Source organism: Globicephala melas, chromosome 2, assembly GCF_963455315.2.
Source record: "Globicephala melas chromosome 2, mGloMel1.2, whole genome shotgun sequence".
NCBI lineage: Eukaryota > Metazoa > Chordata > Mammalia > Artiodactyla > Delphinidae > Globicephala > Globicephala melas.
This window is the reverse complement of record NC_083315.2, coordinates 88936196-88954759: the sequence shown is the minus strand read 5'-3', so window position 1 is coordinate 88954759 and position 18564 is coordinate 88936196. Positions and strand designations below refer to the sequence as shown.

At 42.3% G+C, this 18564-nt stretch overlaps 1 protein-coding gene across 6 annotated transcripts in view; it reads left to right on the top strand.

Moving 5' to 3' along the window:
- Positions 1-4800, top strand: part of BLOC1S6 (biogenesis of lysosomal organelles complex 1 subunit 6) — a 53103-nt gene extending 48303 nt beyond the window's left edge. For all 6 annotated transcript variants that reach the window (XM_060294321.1, XM_060294320.1, XM_060294317.1 and 3 more), the window contains 2 exons: positions 1231-1317; positions 2028-4800. In XM_060294321.1, coding sequence (XP_060150304.1) covers positions 1231-1317; positions 2028-2147 — 207 coding nt within the window. In that variant the 3' untranslated portion in view covers positions 2148-4800. The remainder of the gene's footprint in view (positions 1-1230; positions 1318-2027) is intronic.
- The last annotated feature ends 13764 nt before the right edge of the window (positions 4801-18564 follow it).

Genomic DNA, 18564 nt, shown 5'->3' with positions numbered 1-18564 from the left:
TCTTTGTTCCTGTGCGTGGGCTTTCTCTAGTTGCGGCAAGCCGGGGCTACTCTTCATTGCGGGGGCTACTCTTCATTGCGGTGGCTCCTCTTGTTGCAGAGCATGGGCTCTAGGCGCACGGGCTTCACTAGTTGCAGCACTCAGGCTCAGTAGTTTTGGCTTGCGGGCTCTAGAGCACAAACTCAATAGTTGTGGCGCATGGGCTTAGTTGCTCCACGGCATGTGGGATCTTCCCGGACCAGGGCTCGAACCCATGTCCCCTGCATTGTCAGGCGGATTCTTAACCACTGTGCCACCAGGGAAGTCACCCAAGAGTGGTTTTGATTGTTATTCAGGAACTGAAAAATAGAAGCCCAGAGAGAGAGAAAGAGGGTCTGTAAGCTCTAGAGCTCATCAGACTCTGACTTTACTTATAGCTACATTAAGGCTGCTAATCTCTCTACTGGCACTTCTTTCCTTTTTTTTTTACCTGATCTTCTCTTTCTGTTACCTTCCTTCCTAAGAATGAGGTGTTTCTTTTTCCTTCTCTCCCATCTCTGGCTGAGATGGAAAGTCTATACTTATCACTCCTTGGGAAGAAAAGTGTCCTTACAGAGATTGTTCTCCTTGGTCTGACTTCAGAAGCCCAAAGAATATGATCAGACTTGTCCACAGCCTTCTCAGGGCTCTCTGGCCACAGCTTGGTTTTTCCTGATGGGCAGACACTTCACTTAAACTGTCCTGTGTACCCTGGCTCAGTCTCTCCCTTGTAAAGGCAGTAGAGAGTGTTTTACTTTTCTTAAATGAAACTGATAGCATTGTTGGATAGTCTTACTAAAATTTTAGAATTATATTGCGTGGTTTTTTTTTGAATTTTATTTTATTTATTTTTTTATACAGCAGGTTCTTATTAGTTATCTGTTTTATACATATCAGTGTATATATGTCAGTCCCAATCTCCCAATTATATTGCATGTTTTTAAGGCAAAATGTTATCTGTACAGAATATAAATGTCTATTTTATGTTTAGTAACTTTTAATCAATCTGAACTGAATCAAGTATTCTCAAAAGCCTACTAGTGGTTTAAATTAAATTTGAATCTTGGAATTAAAATATGGAGATAATTAGATCTTCAAATATTTTGACAAATTTAGGCAGAATGAACTGTAATTTAGGTATTGATTTATTTATCCATTTTGATATTTCAGTCTGTTTTAAATTGACTTTTAAATTTACTTTTCCATCTTAAGTTCACTGAAGCTAAACACTATCATGCCAAGTTGGTGAATATAAGAAAGGAGATGCTGATGCTTCATGAAAAGACATCAAAGTTAAAAGTGAGTTGAAAATTCTTTCACAGTCTTTATAGAAGTAGAGGTTTAATTGTCTGTTTTTCTTCAGTATTCATTTTCTGACTTCTTATATATTCATATACAATAGGGTACTTAATTCATGGTACATTGTTTTCTTTTAAAACACATTCTTATTAACCCCACTCTGGGCTTTTCTACTAATAGCTGGGCTGGTGGGCTCACATTCTCTGAATATGTCACTGTATTTCTCATTTAATAATAAGAGTTTTGAGTAACAAAACTTTTTTATCAAGGAGACCTTAAATTTCCCAGAACATTTAAAAATTGTGAATCACTGTATTGTCCACCTGTAACTTATACTATACAGCAACTATACTTCAATAAAAAAAAGTTACCCTGAACGAATTTAAAAGTTAAACATGAAATTTATTATTATTTATTGATTACCTTAAATCAAAGCACTATTACTTAAAATTTTTTATTTTTAATTTAATATTTAAAGGTTACTTTCCAGTTACAGTTATTACAAAATATTGGCTATATTCCCCATGTTGTACAATAATACATCCTTGAGTCTGTCTTACACCCAGTAGTTTGAACCTCCCACTCCCCCACCCCTATATTGTACTCCCCCGTAAACCACTAGTTTGTTCTCTAAAACCACTACTACTTTTAAATTAGGCCATAACCTATAAGCCTTTTGCTCTCTTGGTTTTTAAATTTTTTTGACTTAGAAAAGAGCACTTAAACTGCAGCAGAAGAGGCAAAAAGAAGAGTTGGAAAGGGAGCAGCAACGGGAGAAGGAATTTGAAAGAGAAAAGCAGTTAACTGCCAAACCAGCTAAAAGGATGTGAGAAGTTGGATGTTTGTGTCCTTCCTTCCCCTGTTCATGTTCTGGATTTAAGGTGACCCAGTGTAGACTGAAGTTAAGGTAGTGCCTTATACCATTGTGTTATGTTTTGAAATCCTTTTCCCATGAGTGCTGTCTCTCTATCTTCATTTCAGCCATTCAAGAAGCTTTTTTTCCTAAGTAGAAGACATAATATCACTTGGTTTGGATATTTTATATGTAATTTTTCAACTTTGTTTTGCTTTTTAATATTCATTATTTTGGCCTTAAGTCACTTATAAACTGGAAAATGGTTTAATAGTCTAGACTATAAGTGGTTAAAAATTAGTATGAATTGTTTAGCTTCTTAATAAGTGTGGATTTAAAAGTTTCAGTTTCTCATTTTATGAAATGAATTGCCTTTCTGGCAATACAGCGCTGGGTTTTGGCAGTTGCCTTTTCATTGTTTGGTTGAGAAGAATTGCCAGCTGTTTAATCTCATATGCCACTGGAAAAGAGGTGGTATAAGCCTTTGTGAAGAACATGATAGAAAAGTGTGTACACAGGAAATAGTAGCATCTTAGACATAGGATAGGTGAGCAAGATGCCGTGTAGATTCCACTAACCATATACTATATCTGCTTCCTAGCTTTGTTGTTGCTGTTTTTTCCTTATGCTGCTTCTGGGTTCAAAGTAGATTATATCTATTCCTAAAGTTTGGCGGGGGTGATGTAGCTTTCACACACTCAAATGTGTTTAAATGTTTATAATTCTTAGTAACAGTCATCACACACTGTGAGATACAATTGTCAAGCTGATAAGATAATGAACCCGGCTTTCCAAGTGGAAAGTCTTACTGCTAGTCCTAGCTATCCTCTGATTTGCTGTGTGGTCTTAACATGTGGTTACTTTTTCTGTGCTTTTAAAAAAAATTCTTAAGGTAGAATGATACATACCAACTACCCATTTTATAGATAATGACAAGAATGGTGGAAAATTAGTAAATAGCTTCTTCACAAAAGAGGCAGCATGATACCTTTAGTGTTTTCTAGATCCCCCTCCCCCAATATTACATGTAGAAATTTATTATGTGAGGGAAATATTATGAAGTTTCATTGTTTTAAATTGAGAGTGTATTATTCACTGTTTTAGTATTACTTAATATCCATGATGTCCAATCTCTTACATAGAGACTGTACAGATTAGATTACAGATTATGATTAGAATGTGTATCTTTTATAATCTACGTTACATTTGGTAAGCTGGAATCACTCACTACCTCTGATCACATATCAGGCTAACCAACGATGGAGAAGGCATTAGATTTACGTTGAGTGCTAAGAACTGGTCTGTTTAAAGGTTTAAAAAATTTGTTTGAAAACCTTTCCCTTCTGTAGTGAGTGAATTATTATCTCACAATTCTCTTGGTTTTGACCTTATGTTTAAGAGTATAAATATATTTTATTTTTAAAGGCTATGTGTTGCCCTCAAACACTGGCTAAAACTCCTAGGGCAGGATCATTAGCACTGGCAGGACAGTGTCACCTAAACTGCTGAATGTACTCATTGATAACCTGACAAAGGCTGTGCATTGTTTCTTAGAGTGATTTGTGGTGGCCAACTGCAATGATTGTTTAAAATGCTGGTTCCTGGACACCACTCTCAATCTATTGAAGCAGATCTGTTTGTTCTTCTCTTTTTTTCCTTTTTAAAAAATTTCCTCAAGTGATTCTGATGTACCTTATAAGTTGAGAACCGCTGGTCTAGTCAGAGGTTTCCACACTGGGCTGCATATTAGCACCTGGAAACTTTAAAAAAATATACTCTTGAAGATTTTTACTCATTAGTTCTTAGGTAGGGCCCATGCACATTTTAAAGAGCCCCCCAGATAAGTCCAATGCAAGGAACCACTGGTCTAGACTTTCTAGTGATTTATATTTATAAGGAGTGAAATAGTTTGAAAGCTACCCAGTAACTCTTGGGATTAATCTTATTAAATAAATTCTTAAACTGCTGCTTTTGATATAAAGTCAGATTTAAGACTGAAATAAATAGCAGGCCGGAAATAGGTATAGAATTCTGGTTAATTGAACTTTTGTGACCTATATTTAAATAAATCATGTTTATTGAATGAATGGCAAGGCACATGTACTTTTAGAAATGTATTACTTACATTTTGAAGATTTTTTTAAAATGTCAAGAATATATATTAGGATCCACTATTTTTAGGTCAATTGTAAATCAGAAGTACTGTTACTTTGGTAATTAAAATCTAAAACTTTAGCTGTATCTCAGTAGCATACAAACATATCTTACTGACTAAAACTGAAGAGAACCCTTATAATTAGTCTTGCTGTATTTTTGCACAAAATTATGAATTGGTACTTGAGTTGAAAAAAATTGCCTGTGGTGTTTTAGTTGAAAAAAATTGCCTTTGTTTTGAAACTATATCATATATGTACTGAACTAAAGTGATGGGAGTTAATTTTGTATTTACTTTGTAGGAGGTATCATGTAAATATGCAGACGTTGAATGTAGTATGGATTGTGTCCGCAGTGAATTTTTGGGTGGATACAGTTTATAAATATGCCAATTATATACCCTCATATACTTGTCTGATTTTGAGCTTGTAAAATGAGGACTCCTTTTTACACATTTAATAAAGAAAAGAAAGGTCTATGAATTATCCAGTATCATTTATCAAGCACTGGTGTGCACACAGCACTGTACACTTCCCTTTATGTACTTTATTTCAGACATTCCTTTCCTTTGCTTTCCTCTCCTGTCATCTTCCTCTTAATGTTCTCTGTAGGTTGTGTCACAAAATGACTGGTCGGCTCATGAAATCCTTTTCGGAAAGGTGATTGAAAGTGTTACGAAAAGATTCTACCAATAACCCAACTTCATAAAGTTCTTCACTATTTGAGAATAAGAATAATAGCTACTACTTTTGTTTTTTAATTTATTTTTATTTTATTTATTTTTGGCTGCGTTAGGTCTTTGTTACTACGCACGGGCTTTTCTCTAGTTGTGGCAAGCAGGGGCTACTCTTTGTTGCGGTGCTTGGGCTTCTCACGTTGCAGAGCACAGGCTCTAGGCACGCGGGCTTCAGTAGTTGTGGTTCCCGGGCTCTAGAGCGCAGGCTCAGTAGCTGTGGCGCATGGGCCCAGATGCTCTGCAGCATGTGGAATCTTCCCGGACCAGGGCTCGAACTCGTGTCCCCTGCATAGGCAGACGGATTCTTACCCACTGCGCCACCAGGGAAGTCCCTAAAGCAATGATTCTTAATCATTAAACCTTCAGACCTCACTGTGCACATATTTTTAAAAGTTACTTAGTTTCTGGGCTTTCCTTTTGGATCAAGATAGTTCCTATTTTACATATTTGTTCAGATATTATGCTTGTACAGATGAATCAGATATTTAAGATTTGTTCTATTGATAGCTTATTCACACTGTTTTAGCTCTGCTTGCATGTATGAGGCCAGGTGCCATCTAGTCTTCAGGTTAACATTTGGGTGAAACTAGGTTTATTTTCATAGCCATTAAGAGAGTGAAGGGGAGTAGTCAAGGGAGATGGTTCTAATGACTAGTTTAAAAAGCACTTAAAGCAGAAATTCCAAAGAAATACAACGTGAAGGAAGAGCAGTCAAAGAGAAGATCGGTGAAATTTGGGGTGGGTTGGGGATGGTAATAGAGAAAGAGAAAAGGAAAGGCCAAGTCTGAGGTAGAAGGGAAAGGTGATGTGTCTTTTACATACCTTTAATAAAGGAGGCTTATAGGCTTGTGAAGAATAATAAATTAATAATATCCACCTGTTTTAAGATGAGGTTGCCCCCTACTGTCACTTCATCGTAAACTGAAGAAAAGGTGGTAGCCTGCTGTTCATTCTGGTTTAAATAATGTATATTCCTAAAGTGCTTCAGGAGGCCTGCAGTGCTCAAATTTGGATAAGCGTGTTTGGGTGCTGCTCACTCCTATTCCAGGTTTGACTTTTATTAGGACTTTGGAAAAGAGAGTCAAAAAGTATATTGAACACTTAGTACAAGAGAATAAATACTAAGAAGTAAAAACATACATGTATATAGACCTGAAGTTTCCTGGCCTCTGCTTTGATCATAAACCTTTAAATTTTAAAGGATGTAGAACCTTCGTAATATAGTGGTTAGGATTGTGGACCTGAAGTCAGACTGCTGTGGTTTATATTCCTGCTTGATTTTTAGGGCCTTGGACTTGCTTAAACCCTGGGTACCTTTCAGTTTCCTAAACTGTAAAGGTGGGATAAGTGTTTCTGGCTTCATAAGGTTATTATGAGGTTTTATGATATCCAGATAAAAGCCCGTAACAAAATAGGAAGAGCTCAAGAAATGTTGGGTGTTATATCATGGTATCTTGAAGTCACATATTCACATGTGGGGATGGTGCTTATTTTGCCCCTTTGTGCATGCTTGTTTTTGTTCACAGGATTTCCCCTAGGATCCTTGGTTCTTTAATATCTTCCTGTTAGACACCTATTTGTTCTTTGCAACTCAAATGTCTCTTCCTTATGGTTTTTCAAACCACTTCCCAAAGAATTTTTTTCTTGTGTTCTATAGTACTTAATACATTTGCCTTAGCATTTACAGTATTGTTATGTGTTCACATGTCTCTCAAGATCGAGGATATTTCTTAGTCATTTCTGTTCCATGGTGCAGTAGTGCCTGGCCTATAGTTATTAATCAGGGTTCTCCAGAGAAACAGAATGAATGTGTGTGTGTGTGTGTGTGTGTGTGTGTGTCTGTGTGTGTGTGTGTCTGTGTGTGTGTGTGTCTGTGTGTGTCTGTGTGTGGAGAGAGAGAGAGAGAGAGAGAGAGAGGTAGAGGTAGAGGTAGAGGTGGAGGTGTAGAGACGTAGAGACGTAGAGACATAGAGGTAGAGACAGAGATATTTATTTTAAGGAATTGGCTTATATGATCGTGGGAGCTGGCAATTGCAAAATCTGCAGGGCAGGCCAGCAGACTGGGGACGCAGGGAAGAGTTGATGTTGCAGCTTGAGTTCAAAGGCAGTATGGAGGCAGAATTCCCTCTTTCTCAGGGGGAATTTTCTTACTCTTTTTCTTAAGACTTTCAATTCATTGGTTGAGGTCCACTCACATTATGGAGGGTAATCTTAAAGTCTGCTGATTTAAATGTTAGTCTCATCTAAAAAATGCCTTCACAGCAACATCTAGACTGATATTTGCCTGATATTTGCCCAAATATCTAGGTACCATGGTCTAGCCAAGTTGTTACATAAAATTAGCCATGATGATTGAGACTGAATTGAATCTAGTAAGAGAAATAAACAGATATTAAAAATAGCTATAATAAAAACCTGGATTACATAAATGCCAAATAAGGACTATTAAAATAAAAAGATTAAGTTCCTGAAATTGAAACATGGCTTGGGAGTCTGTAATCCTTGGATAACCTGAGCCACTGCTTCCATCCCTGATTACATAGTCAATTAGACTAAAAAAAAAAAAAAATGATAGTCCCAAGATCTTGGGAATAAACGGAGCTCAGGGATAATATGTGTACGGGACTGCAGAAAAATAGATGCTACATCAATTGTAGCTTTATACCTTCTATATTAATTAGGGGCTGTTCAGTTTTCTTAAAAATGGCTTCTAGGAAGAGGTGGGCAGTTTTAGAGCAGGCTCAACAGATGAGCACATCTTAAAATTAAAACCTGATGAAGCACAGAAGGGACAATGCTGCCATCTTGTGGTACTCTGCTCCCCTAGTCAACAAATTCTGTATCGTCTCAACTAGTTTGATGAAGTTTGGCCTAAGCGTTTTCAACTATAGTGTTTTTGGTAAGTCAGGGTTTTCTGTATGGTCTGAGTGAGATGTTTGAAAGTGATCTGTGAAACATCAGGTTTAAAACTACATTTTTCTAACTTTTTGAATCTTTTAGTTTGATGTTAGGCTTGACGGTCGTCCCCCGCCCCCCCCCCCACCCTTCTCCCCTCGTCTGTCATCATCCACCATGCTCAGAACACTTTTCTAAGAAAAACATTCCAGGCCAAAGATCTTGCTGTGGGCAAAGTTCTCAGGAGTTCTGTGCTTTTATTCACCTGACTGTCCCCATTGGGCCTTTGCTGATAGGATCTGGGGTTAACACGTGGCCCAAGGGCAGCCAACCCATGGGCTCAGTGGTGGAATAATTAGCCTGGCAGGAAAAACTCTGCCTAGATGGGGACGTAGAGTATCTCATTGCCCTAGTCGGTTACTGTCTTGGGAATATGTATTAGAATACTCGGAGAGAATCAGCCCTTTAGTAATTGAAGGAGAAATTGAGAAGACACACGGAAGCAGACAGAACAGCTGAGTGTTATGTGGGGAGGAGTAGGGATCCATGAACTTCTACTTCTGAAAGGGGACAAGGTCATAGATCCCTCAAAATATCTTGGATCCCGAGCTATTTTCCTGTATAAGGCTCTGTGTGACCTGGGTGCTGGGCTTTTCTTAGGTCCCTATGGGATTTAATTACTGGGCTAAGATTCCTGTTTTCCACAGTACCACCCTCCCATCCCCTACTTCCCTTATTTATGAGATAACCTTAACAATTCTTTATTTATTGCAACTTTAAGCATCTAGCGTTGCCATTTAGTTTCCCTAGCATGTTATATCTTTCAAAGTGTTTTAGTGTGCACTATCTAATTTAATAATAAGGATGCTATTTAGGAGATTATGTGTTTCCATGCCTGCTAATCCAGGAGTTCAAGGAAGAAGATAACACTGACCAGCACACTGACCAGCACCCAGGTAGGAGCAGTGCTGCTGCCAGCCACACACCTACTCTCATTGCTTGCTGGGGTTTTTCCCTTGTATTATCCAGTTTCTTAGAGTGTTCTTATCTCTGGCTGGATTTCTAATCCCACATCTACTTCCAGCTCATTCCCAAGCCTAAAGTTCAGAGCCCTAGCTCTGTTGAGCATCTGTTATATGCCAGGTGCTTTATACACGACGTCTCATAACAACAACTTTAGCAGTTACCACCCTAACACCATATCCTTATCAGCATTTTATAGATGAGGACACTTTACAGATGAGGACAGCTGAGACACATTGAGTCTGATAACTGCCCAGATCACACAGCTGCAAGTGGTGGAGCTGAATTTGATTCTGGGAGAAACCCAAAACTACCCCGTTGCTGGGGAGTTTTCTTGGGCTAGAGACCCTAGGACCAGAGATAGAAATAGGCTTGGGAGTTTTACTTTAAATCTTTCTCTACAGCTATACCAGTGATAGGGAATTATGTGGACAAACCATCTGCTAATTTGTTTAATCCAGTCTGATAATATTGGAAGAAGTGGAGGAAGCATGGGTTTCCCTGTTAGGAGAGCCTGGTAGGAAGAATGCACAGAACTCTTCTTTGATTTTCCTGCAAGGCTGTTTTAATTTTAGACTGACTCTGAAGCTCCACATTTCTGCAATAGAAACAAGCAACGGTGAGACTGCACCTGGGTGAGATGCGGCTCAGGAGCCTTCCCTTGAGATGCTGCTACTGCTGGAGTAGACGGAAGAAGGGCAGAGCTGCTGGGAGAAGTGAGTGACTCCAGAAGGGCCAGGACATTCCCATTACAGCTGTTTTGAGACATTCACCACCACCACCACCACCTCAAGCAAGCATGGATGTTGCCTTGCTCAGCCTGCATTTCTGGGTCTTCATTTCTGCCCACTCGGCTCCATCTCTTTTTGCACTTTTATGGCTTTGGGGGAAGAACACAGGACGAGAAGCCAGATTTCCTCACTGGAGGCCCCTGAGCAGTTCAGTTTCCCTCAGGGGTAAACATGCAGACAGGAGGTGATCCCTAAGACTCTTCTGGCATTAACATTATGAGACACCTTGTATCCCATGGCTCTCAAGGAATGTTGGCTTATGGGCTGTTGCTTCACCAGTCCATCTGCTTGGTGCAGTGGCAGCATCCAGGCAAAAGCACTCATCTCAGATGACATTTTTGTAGGCTTTAACTACCTCACAGCCTGGGCCTCAGAAGAATCCTAAGGTCCGTGAATTTACCCTCGCACAGTGAGGGAGCTGGGAAGAGATCGCTTCTGAATGAGGGCAGATGTACCTTTCCTGTCTGGATTGAAAGAATAATGGCGAGGAGAGAGGAGGAGAGGCACACATGAGACAGCCTTGCCTCTCTGCAGTCCATCCCGGAGCCTCTTATTCTCCTGATTCACCCTCCTTTCCTAAGAGAGGTGTCGTTCTGAGCAGCAGCTCGTGCCCCCTTAGAAGTTAGACCTGTTATTAAGGATGCAGACTGGCATGTAAATCAGGCTTTGACACACCCACCCTAATCTTCATTCTGTGCTCCTGCTGTCACCGTGAGACTATGTCTCACACACCTCTACCTAGTGGACCATAGCTGACCAAGGGCTCTGGCCACAGTGCTCTGAGGCCCCCCCTGCATTTGTACTGAGGCACGCTTTCTCCAGGCTGCCTCCAGCCAATGGTCCGCTCCCTGGGAGACATGGGACTTCTGTGATGTCAGCTTTGGCTCAGGGACTCCCCATTGGCTTTGATGAAATTCTGCTTAGCAGTTTAGGATGCTTCTCCCCAACCTCTGCTTCTCCTCTTCACTCCAGCAGACAGTCCAGGAAGGAATAAAGAGGCTGAGGAAAGTGGACATGCTGGAAGGGCTCTATTATGTAAGCCAAAAGACCCACCAGAGGATGCATCCCTTGAGAGGACACACCAGTCACCAAGCTATCAAAGTGTACTGATGAGAGGGGCACCAACATCACTAAGAAGTTCTGGAGGCTGGGGATGATGGAAGGACAGACGGTTACAAACTGAGCTTGTTAGCATCTACGGGGTTCATAGAGGCCAACAGGTGGCACTTAGCTGCCAGAAGCCAGGAGGCCATAATTACCTCCCTCACCAAAAGGCAAGGCTGGAGGGCAATCAGTGGGCTTTGCCAGCAGGGGGTTGTGGAGATGGCTAATGGGACACCGTGTCGATTTTGCACCTAGGGGCAAAATAGGCAGACAGTTGACAAGATGCTTAGCATCTGTAATGGGGTCAGCAAACTTTTTAGGTAAAGGGCCAGAGAGTAAATATTTTAGGCTTTGAAGGTCACATGGTCTGTGTCACAGCTGCTCCACTCAGCTGTTATAGCATAAAAGCAGCCATAAATAATATGTAAACAAATGTATGTAGCTGTCTTTCAATAAAACTTTGTTTACAAGAACAGGTGGTTGTCTCGATTTGGCCCATGGGGCCATGTTTGCTGATCTTTCATCTGTTTAAAAAAAAAACCCAAAACACGGGAGTTCCCTGGTGTTCTACCGATTAGGATTTGGTGCTTTCACTGCTGTGGCCTAGGTTCAATCCCTGGTTGGGGAACTGAGATTCCACAAGCTGTGTGGTGTGCCCCCCAAAAACAAAAACAAAAAAACACAACAAAATTGGAGCAAGAGGCTGAGAGCAGTCACTTTAAGAAAAAGTCATGATCTCTTGCTCAGTTCTCAGACTTGAGTCAGTTTTCAGATCTGGAACCCATTGACTGAAGAAGTGGCTGGAGGACGGACCCTGCAACACTGTGGCAAGTATATACTGTGGCGATTCCTCCAGTCTTTCCTCAAAAGAATCTACCTATGGCCATTTACTTGGGTGACTATATATTAGGACTATTGGACAAAGGTTCTGAGCTGACACTGATACCTAGAGACCCAAAGGAGCATCCTGGCTCTCCTGTTGGATTGGGGGCCTATGAGGACCAGGTGAAAAGTGAGGTCCTGGGTAAAGTCCAGCTTACAGTGGGCCCACTGGATCCACAGATCCATGTAGTGGTCACACTGTATCTTTTCCCACCACTGACCCCTCCAACACCGTGGGGGTCAGCTGGCAGGGCTACCTGCACTGTGCTTGGACCTGTTGCAACACCCTTACCTGCTCCGGCCCCACTCAACACTGTGTCGCTCAGTATGTGGGCCAGAGAAATATCCCTGGGGAACACAAGGAGGTCTGTAAGACAGTGTGCTTCCTTCTTTGTGACATGGTTGTAAGATGCAGCAATTTGTCTTCTGCTTTAGAAAGGGCTATCCCAGAATACCCTTGACCAGTAGACTTCTGAAAACGTCATTGAAATGGTCTGTTTCTGACTCTCCATAGGGTTTATTTCCCATCCTCTGAAGCACAAGCATCTTACTGACTATAGCATTCTAGCCTCTTCTTGCTTGTCCTGTCCAATCAGGGAAGTCATCAGTGTAATGGATCAGTGTGATGTTCTCTTGGATATTTAAGAGGTCCAGAGTTCTCAGGCTATAATATGATAGGAGGTGGGAGAGTTAACATAACCCCGAGGCAAACTGTAAATGAATATTGTCTGTTTTTGCTGCCTACAGAGCCTCAACCGGCATTTCTGTCTGGAGGCTTAAGGAATGTCTGAGCCACAGGTATGGAATCTCATAGAGCAGAGCATCCAACCAGGGGATACACTTTCAAATGGAGGGGGTGTGGGAGAGGGTCGTGACCAGGGGTCCTCTGGTTGTGTTGTGTACTGCACCACTCAGAGGTAACTGGCCCAATGGATTGGGAGGGCCTTCTCTACTCACAACTGAAGCGCCAGCTCTGAGAAAGCACTCTGGAAGGATGGAGTGCCGTCATTCAGAACCAGGTGTCTTTATTAAATCGGAGACCTCTATAGGGTGCTGTGTCCTCAGTAGGAAGGATATAAGGGTCTGGAAACCAAGCGGTGGGAGCAGGGATGGCCTTGTTTACTGTCATTCCTAATGACCCACTGCGGGATTTTGTGCTTCCTTTCCCTGCAACTCTGGGCTCTGCGTGGTTGGAGTTTCTGGCCCCCAAAGAGATCACACTATTGACAGGGGCACAATAAAGGTCCCATTGAACTATATGGTAAAGCTGCTGCTATGGGGTAAAAAGTTCAAAGGGCACTTTGAACTTTTTGTGTCCAGGGACCAGCAGGCAAGAGAGGAGTTGCCGTGGCAGCAGGGGTAACTGACCCTGGTCATTGGGAGGAGGAAGGCTGCTTTTACACAAGGGGAGCAAGGAGGAATATGTGTGAGACTCAGGTGCTTCAGGTGGGCATCTGCTGGACTCCTTCGCTCCGTGATAACTGTGAATAGACACATGCAGCAACCCAGCCTGAGGAGGGTTTGATTAGCAAGTGTTCAGACCCCTCAGGAATAAAGGTTTGGGTCACACCACCAGGTAAGCCACCAGGACCTGCCTACGTGAGAGCTGAGGGTAAAGGGGATGTAGAATGGATAGGGGAGGGGGGAAAGGGGAGACGGTGAGTAAAAATGTGGCCTTGGGATCAACTCTAGTGATCTCAGGGGACAGTAACTTACCCAGTTTCTCCCTCTTCTGAGTTGCCCCTCAGGAGGGAAGGCCCACAGGCCCATGAGGAGCTGCTCCCTGCACCTGCGTGGAGAAGTAGATCTATAGGACACAAGGGGTGACTGCGGGGAAAGGAGACATGGTTCCCAGCCCCTCCAGGGAAATGCTTGCTGCCCAGAACCTCAGCTGCGCAACTTCAGAGCCTCCCAGTGCTCCCTTATAGGTGGACTTTTCCTGTGTTGTTCAAACGTGCATAGAAAAGAGACAGATGAACTAGTAGAAGATTTGCTACCTGCTCCAGGGGTCAGGAAAGCCTTAGGTCCTCATACTCTCCGCAACTCCTGAGTTTTTCATTGACTACTATTCTCCCGGTGCTTATCAAATGCGAGTCACAAGTTTACTGGGCCTTTAACAGCCCTTTGGGGCAGCCTGTTTTAGCTTCTTTTGACACTCCTACCTGGGAACCATTCCATGGAACCCAACACACTTTTATTGGGAAAAAGACATTGCTAAGTCCTGGAGAGAAGAAGATGTAGAAGACACAGTTCCTTCCCTCAGTGGCTTTATGTTTTTCATGGAGAGACGCAGTTTGTCACATTATGCATAACTTTATTAAAAGGGGTAATAAGTAACCATGACACGAAGTACCAAAGGAACAGAAACTGGTAATGATGGGACTCACTGCTGGCACGGAGGCAAGTTTGGGAAGAAGCATCTTGAAGGAACCGATGCTGACAGGGAGCCAGCCCTCAGCTACAATGGAGCCCTTCCTACACACCAGCTCTTGATCTTGAGGCAAAAGGAACACCCACAAGCATTTATTTGCCCTGGAGGATACATTGAGACCTCCCCCACTTTTTGCTTCATCTCTTGGGAATATCAGTTCCACTCTCAGTTTCAATTTTATGTCTGAGGGGCACTTTGCAGTGCAGTATATCTGTACTGTAAATAGTTAGCTTTTGTACATTTCCGATTACTCCCATCTTTAAGAAATGAGGTCTAATATTCTTATATTAGACTCAATACTATACTGTTTCACTTGCCTTGGGGCAGACCTGTAGAACTTACTATTCAGGACCTTGTATAACGCCTGCCTGAACACTGGATAACAATAATTCCTATAATACTATAGTTACTTTAGTAACTACAATTTACTGAATACTTATTCTATGCCAGGTATGGTACCAATCACTTTATATATATATTAACTCATTTAATTTTCATAAGGATACTATGAGGTAGGTACTCATAAAAATACCCATTTTACCGATACAGTTAACCGAGGCACGTCAGTTCATTCTTTCTGAGAGTGGTGGTGTATGAACACAAAGGTAACCTTTGGTCTTCATAGTCCCACATACTCTGAGGTATTTGTGGCCCAAAAGTCATAGTGTTTTTTCCTCCAGCATATCCTTGACGTAGGAGGACATATTTATTCCTATCATGTAGATGAGGAAATTTAGGCAAAAGGAATTTCCCAAAACTGAGTTTATGAAGCTAAGTTTCTGAGAAAGACTTGATTCCACTCTTATGTCCTCAGAGACCCCTTTGGATGGAGAGTCTGAGTCTTCCTGAGCCACACCGTCATTCTCCAGCACTCTAATGTACTTTTTTTTTCCTTAAATTTTTGACTGCATCGGGTCTTAGTTGCGGCACGCAGGCTCTTCCTTTAGGCGCACGGGCTTCTCTCTCGTTGTGGTGCGTGGGCTCCAGAGCGTGTGGGCTCCGTAATTGTGGCACACAGGCTCTCTAGTTGTGGCTCGAGTGCTCAGTAGTTGCGGCGCACGGGCTTAGTTCCCCCGCAGCATGTGTGATCTTAGTTCCCCGACCAGGGATCGAACCTGCATCCCCTGCATTGGAAGGCAGATTCTTAACCACTGGACCACCAGGGAAGTCCCTCTACTGCACGTGTATTTAGCAGAAGTCTTTGTTGTTCTAGGGCTGAGGGTTTTCACTATCATACCACCTTGCGTATATAAGTAGAAAACAATATATAATAAGATCTAATATGTACGGAGCCTATGGTTGCCATCTTCCTTTTTTCTTTTTTTCTCTTGGCCGCCTAGTATTCAGTCCCTTTCCCAATTTGGGGGAAATACTCATCGTAAGAATCCTGATGGAAGTCAGAGGGGCCATGTACACTCTCTCCTTCCTCTGACAGCTGTGGCGCTGGCCTTTGACATCAGTTTGGTCAGTGGACACTTCCATGAGGACTTGAATTCTTATTCCCTTTATATTTGTGTCACTTACTCTGGAGTCATTTGCCAAGGCAGGGGGAGTATTCTGAGGGCTGCCAGGCTGTTCCTGCTGAAAGATGGTGTTGCGTTTTCTGCTTTTTGATTTTGTAGAGCTGCTGATTCCTGTGCACTTTTCCTGCCATCATTGCTTTGTCATTTTGAGGGTAGTGTGAACCCCTGAAAGCCTTTTCTGTATAAGTTATCCAGAGCTGCTTGCCTTCAACCAAGAGTGCTGATTGAGTTAGAGCTCTTTGTAGTTTGTGAAGCACCTCCATATGCATTAGTGCTTCTGGTCTGAAAAACAGCTTCATCTTCTATGTAACAGATGAGAAAACTCCAGCCACCCTGTAGCCTGATAGCAATTCTAGTTTTTATTTGACATGCAGAATGACTGTGATGAAAACAGTACATTCAGGAGGTGCTGGGGCTGCCTTTAAAACACACCTGGCATAATACACACAATCATTATGCTCTGTCTGCCCACCCCCTTCCGCTTCTGAGAGTGCCTGGTGGTCGGGCAGGATGAACACTGTGTGCTGGCGGGTCCCTGCACTAGGACCTTACCCTAGCTCACACACATCTCGCTGCAGCTCCTCAGAAGCTTTTTGTCAGCTGCGCTGCTCTCTCAGCTAGGGAGGGTTTGCTGGGGCCAGGGGCTGAGGCTGCTTCTCTAGCTACTCAGGGAGGGGAGAATTTGCTACGGGGAAGGGACGAGGGTGGGACGTGCTGATCCGGCTAAAGCAGGGGGTACTATTTAAAGCTGCATGCCTGCAGGAACAGCCTCTTCACAATGCTTCCTCCTGCGCCTTCCTTTTCCTGTTCTCCAGAGAGCACTTTCCTCTGTTCCGTTCCCCGTGCCCACCCATTCCTGTTGCCAGCCCTTCCTGCTCACTAGCCTGCGTGTCTTCCCAGAGCCCTGCCAGTTTACTACTCTGTCTCCTGGATCTTCTTGAATTGGGGTCTGTTCCCATTCGTGCCCGCCCCACCTATCACTTCCTCTTCCCGCTCTTTAACAGTGCGTCTCTTAGTTTCCCTTCTCCCCAGGTGCACTTGCGCTACCTGGCAGGCCCCACATGGGTAGGAACCGAGTCTGAGTTTTTCAACAGTGTATGGCCAGGCAGTGGGCACAGGGCTTGCTTGAAGCATAGCAGGCAGGGACCCAGGGATCATGCATCATATGGAAGAATGACTGTATGAGTGAGCGAGCGAATGAGTGAACTCTCAGCTCCCCCTCTTCCTGGCTGTCTCATGTGACAGTCCCAGCTCTTCTTCAAAGGCTTAAGAGAGGGCTTAGGTGAGATAGTGGGATGAATACAGGTAGAAGCCCCCAGCATGTGGGATCTGCTCAGGACACCTTTCTTAACTCTGAATCTGATTTCACACCACCAACCTCAAACCACCCAGCAAGCAGCACATCTCTTGTGATTCCTTCCTGCCTGCCCCCTTCCCATCTAAACCAGGGCTGCTGCTGCTGCTTTTTTTGTTGTTGTTGTTAAAACCAGGACTGCTGATGCTTTTTTAAAAAATTTTTATATTGGAGTACTGTTGATTTACAATGTTGTGTTAGTTTCAGGTGTACAGCTAAGTGATTCAGTCTTACATATACATATATCCATTTTTTTCTCAGATTCCCTTCCCATATAGCTCATTACAGAATACTGAGTAGAGTTCCCTGTGCTGTACAGTAGGTCCTTGTTGACTATGTATCTTATATATAGTAGTGTATATACCAATCCCAAACTCCTAATTTATCCCTCCCCACCACATTTCCCCTTTGGTGACCATAAGTTTGTTTTCAAAGTCTGTGAGTCTGTTTCTGTTTTATAAATAAGTTCATCTGTATAATTTTTTTTAGATTCTACATATAAGTGATATCATATGATATTTGTCTTTCTCTGACTTACTTCACTTAGTATAATAATCTGTAGGTCCATCCACGTTGCTGCAAAGAACATAAGCCATTCTTTCTTATGGCTGAGTAATATTCCATTGTATGTATGTACCACATCTTCTTTATCCATTCCTCTGTCAGTGGACATTTAGGTTACTTCCATGCCTTGGCTATTGTAAATAGTGCTGCATTGAACATTGGGGTGCACGTATCTTTTTGAATTAGGATTTTCTCTGGATATATGTCCACGAGTGGGATTGCTGGATCATTTGGTAGTTCTGTTTTTAGTTTTTTAAGGAACCTCCATACTCTTATGCATAGTGGTTGTACCAATTTACATTCCCACCAACAGTGTAGGAGGGCTCTGTTTTCTCCACACCTCTCCAGCATTTATTGTTTGTAGACTTTTTTGATGATGGCCATTCTGACCAGTGTGAGGTGATACCTCAGTGTTGATTTGCATTTCTCTAATAAGTAGTGATGTTGAACATCTTTTCATGTGCTTTTTGGCTGTCTGTATGTCTTCTTTGGAGAAATGTCTATTTAGCTCTTCTGCCCATTTTTTTTATTGGGTTGTTTGTTTCTTTGATATCGAGCTCCATGAGCTGTTTGTGTATTTTGGAGATTAATCCCTTGGTCACTTCGTTTGCAAATATTTTCTCCCATTTTGTGGGTTGTATTTTTGTTTTGTTTATGGTTTCCTTTGCTGTGCAAAAGCTTTTAAGTTTAATTAGGTCCAATTTGTTTGTTTTTTTTCATTACTCTAGGAGGTGGATCCAAAAAGATCTTGCTGCGATTTATGTCAGAGAGTGTTCAGCCTATGTTTTCCTCTGCGAGTTTTATAGTGTCTGGCCTTACATTTAGGTCTTTAATCCATTTTATTTTTGTGTATGGTGTTAGAAAATGTTCTAATTTCATTCAGGTGGTGGAACTGGGAGGTGAGGTGGGGCATTTTGGAAATACACAGGGGCATTTT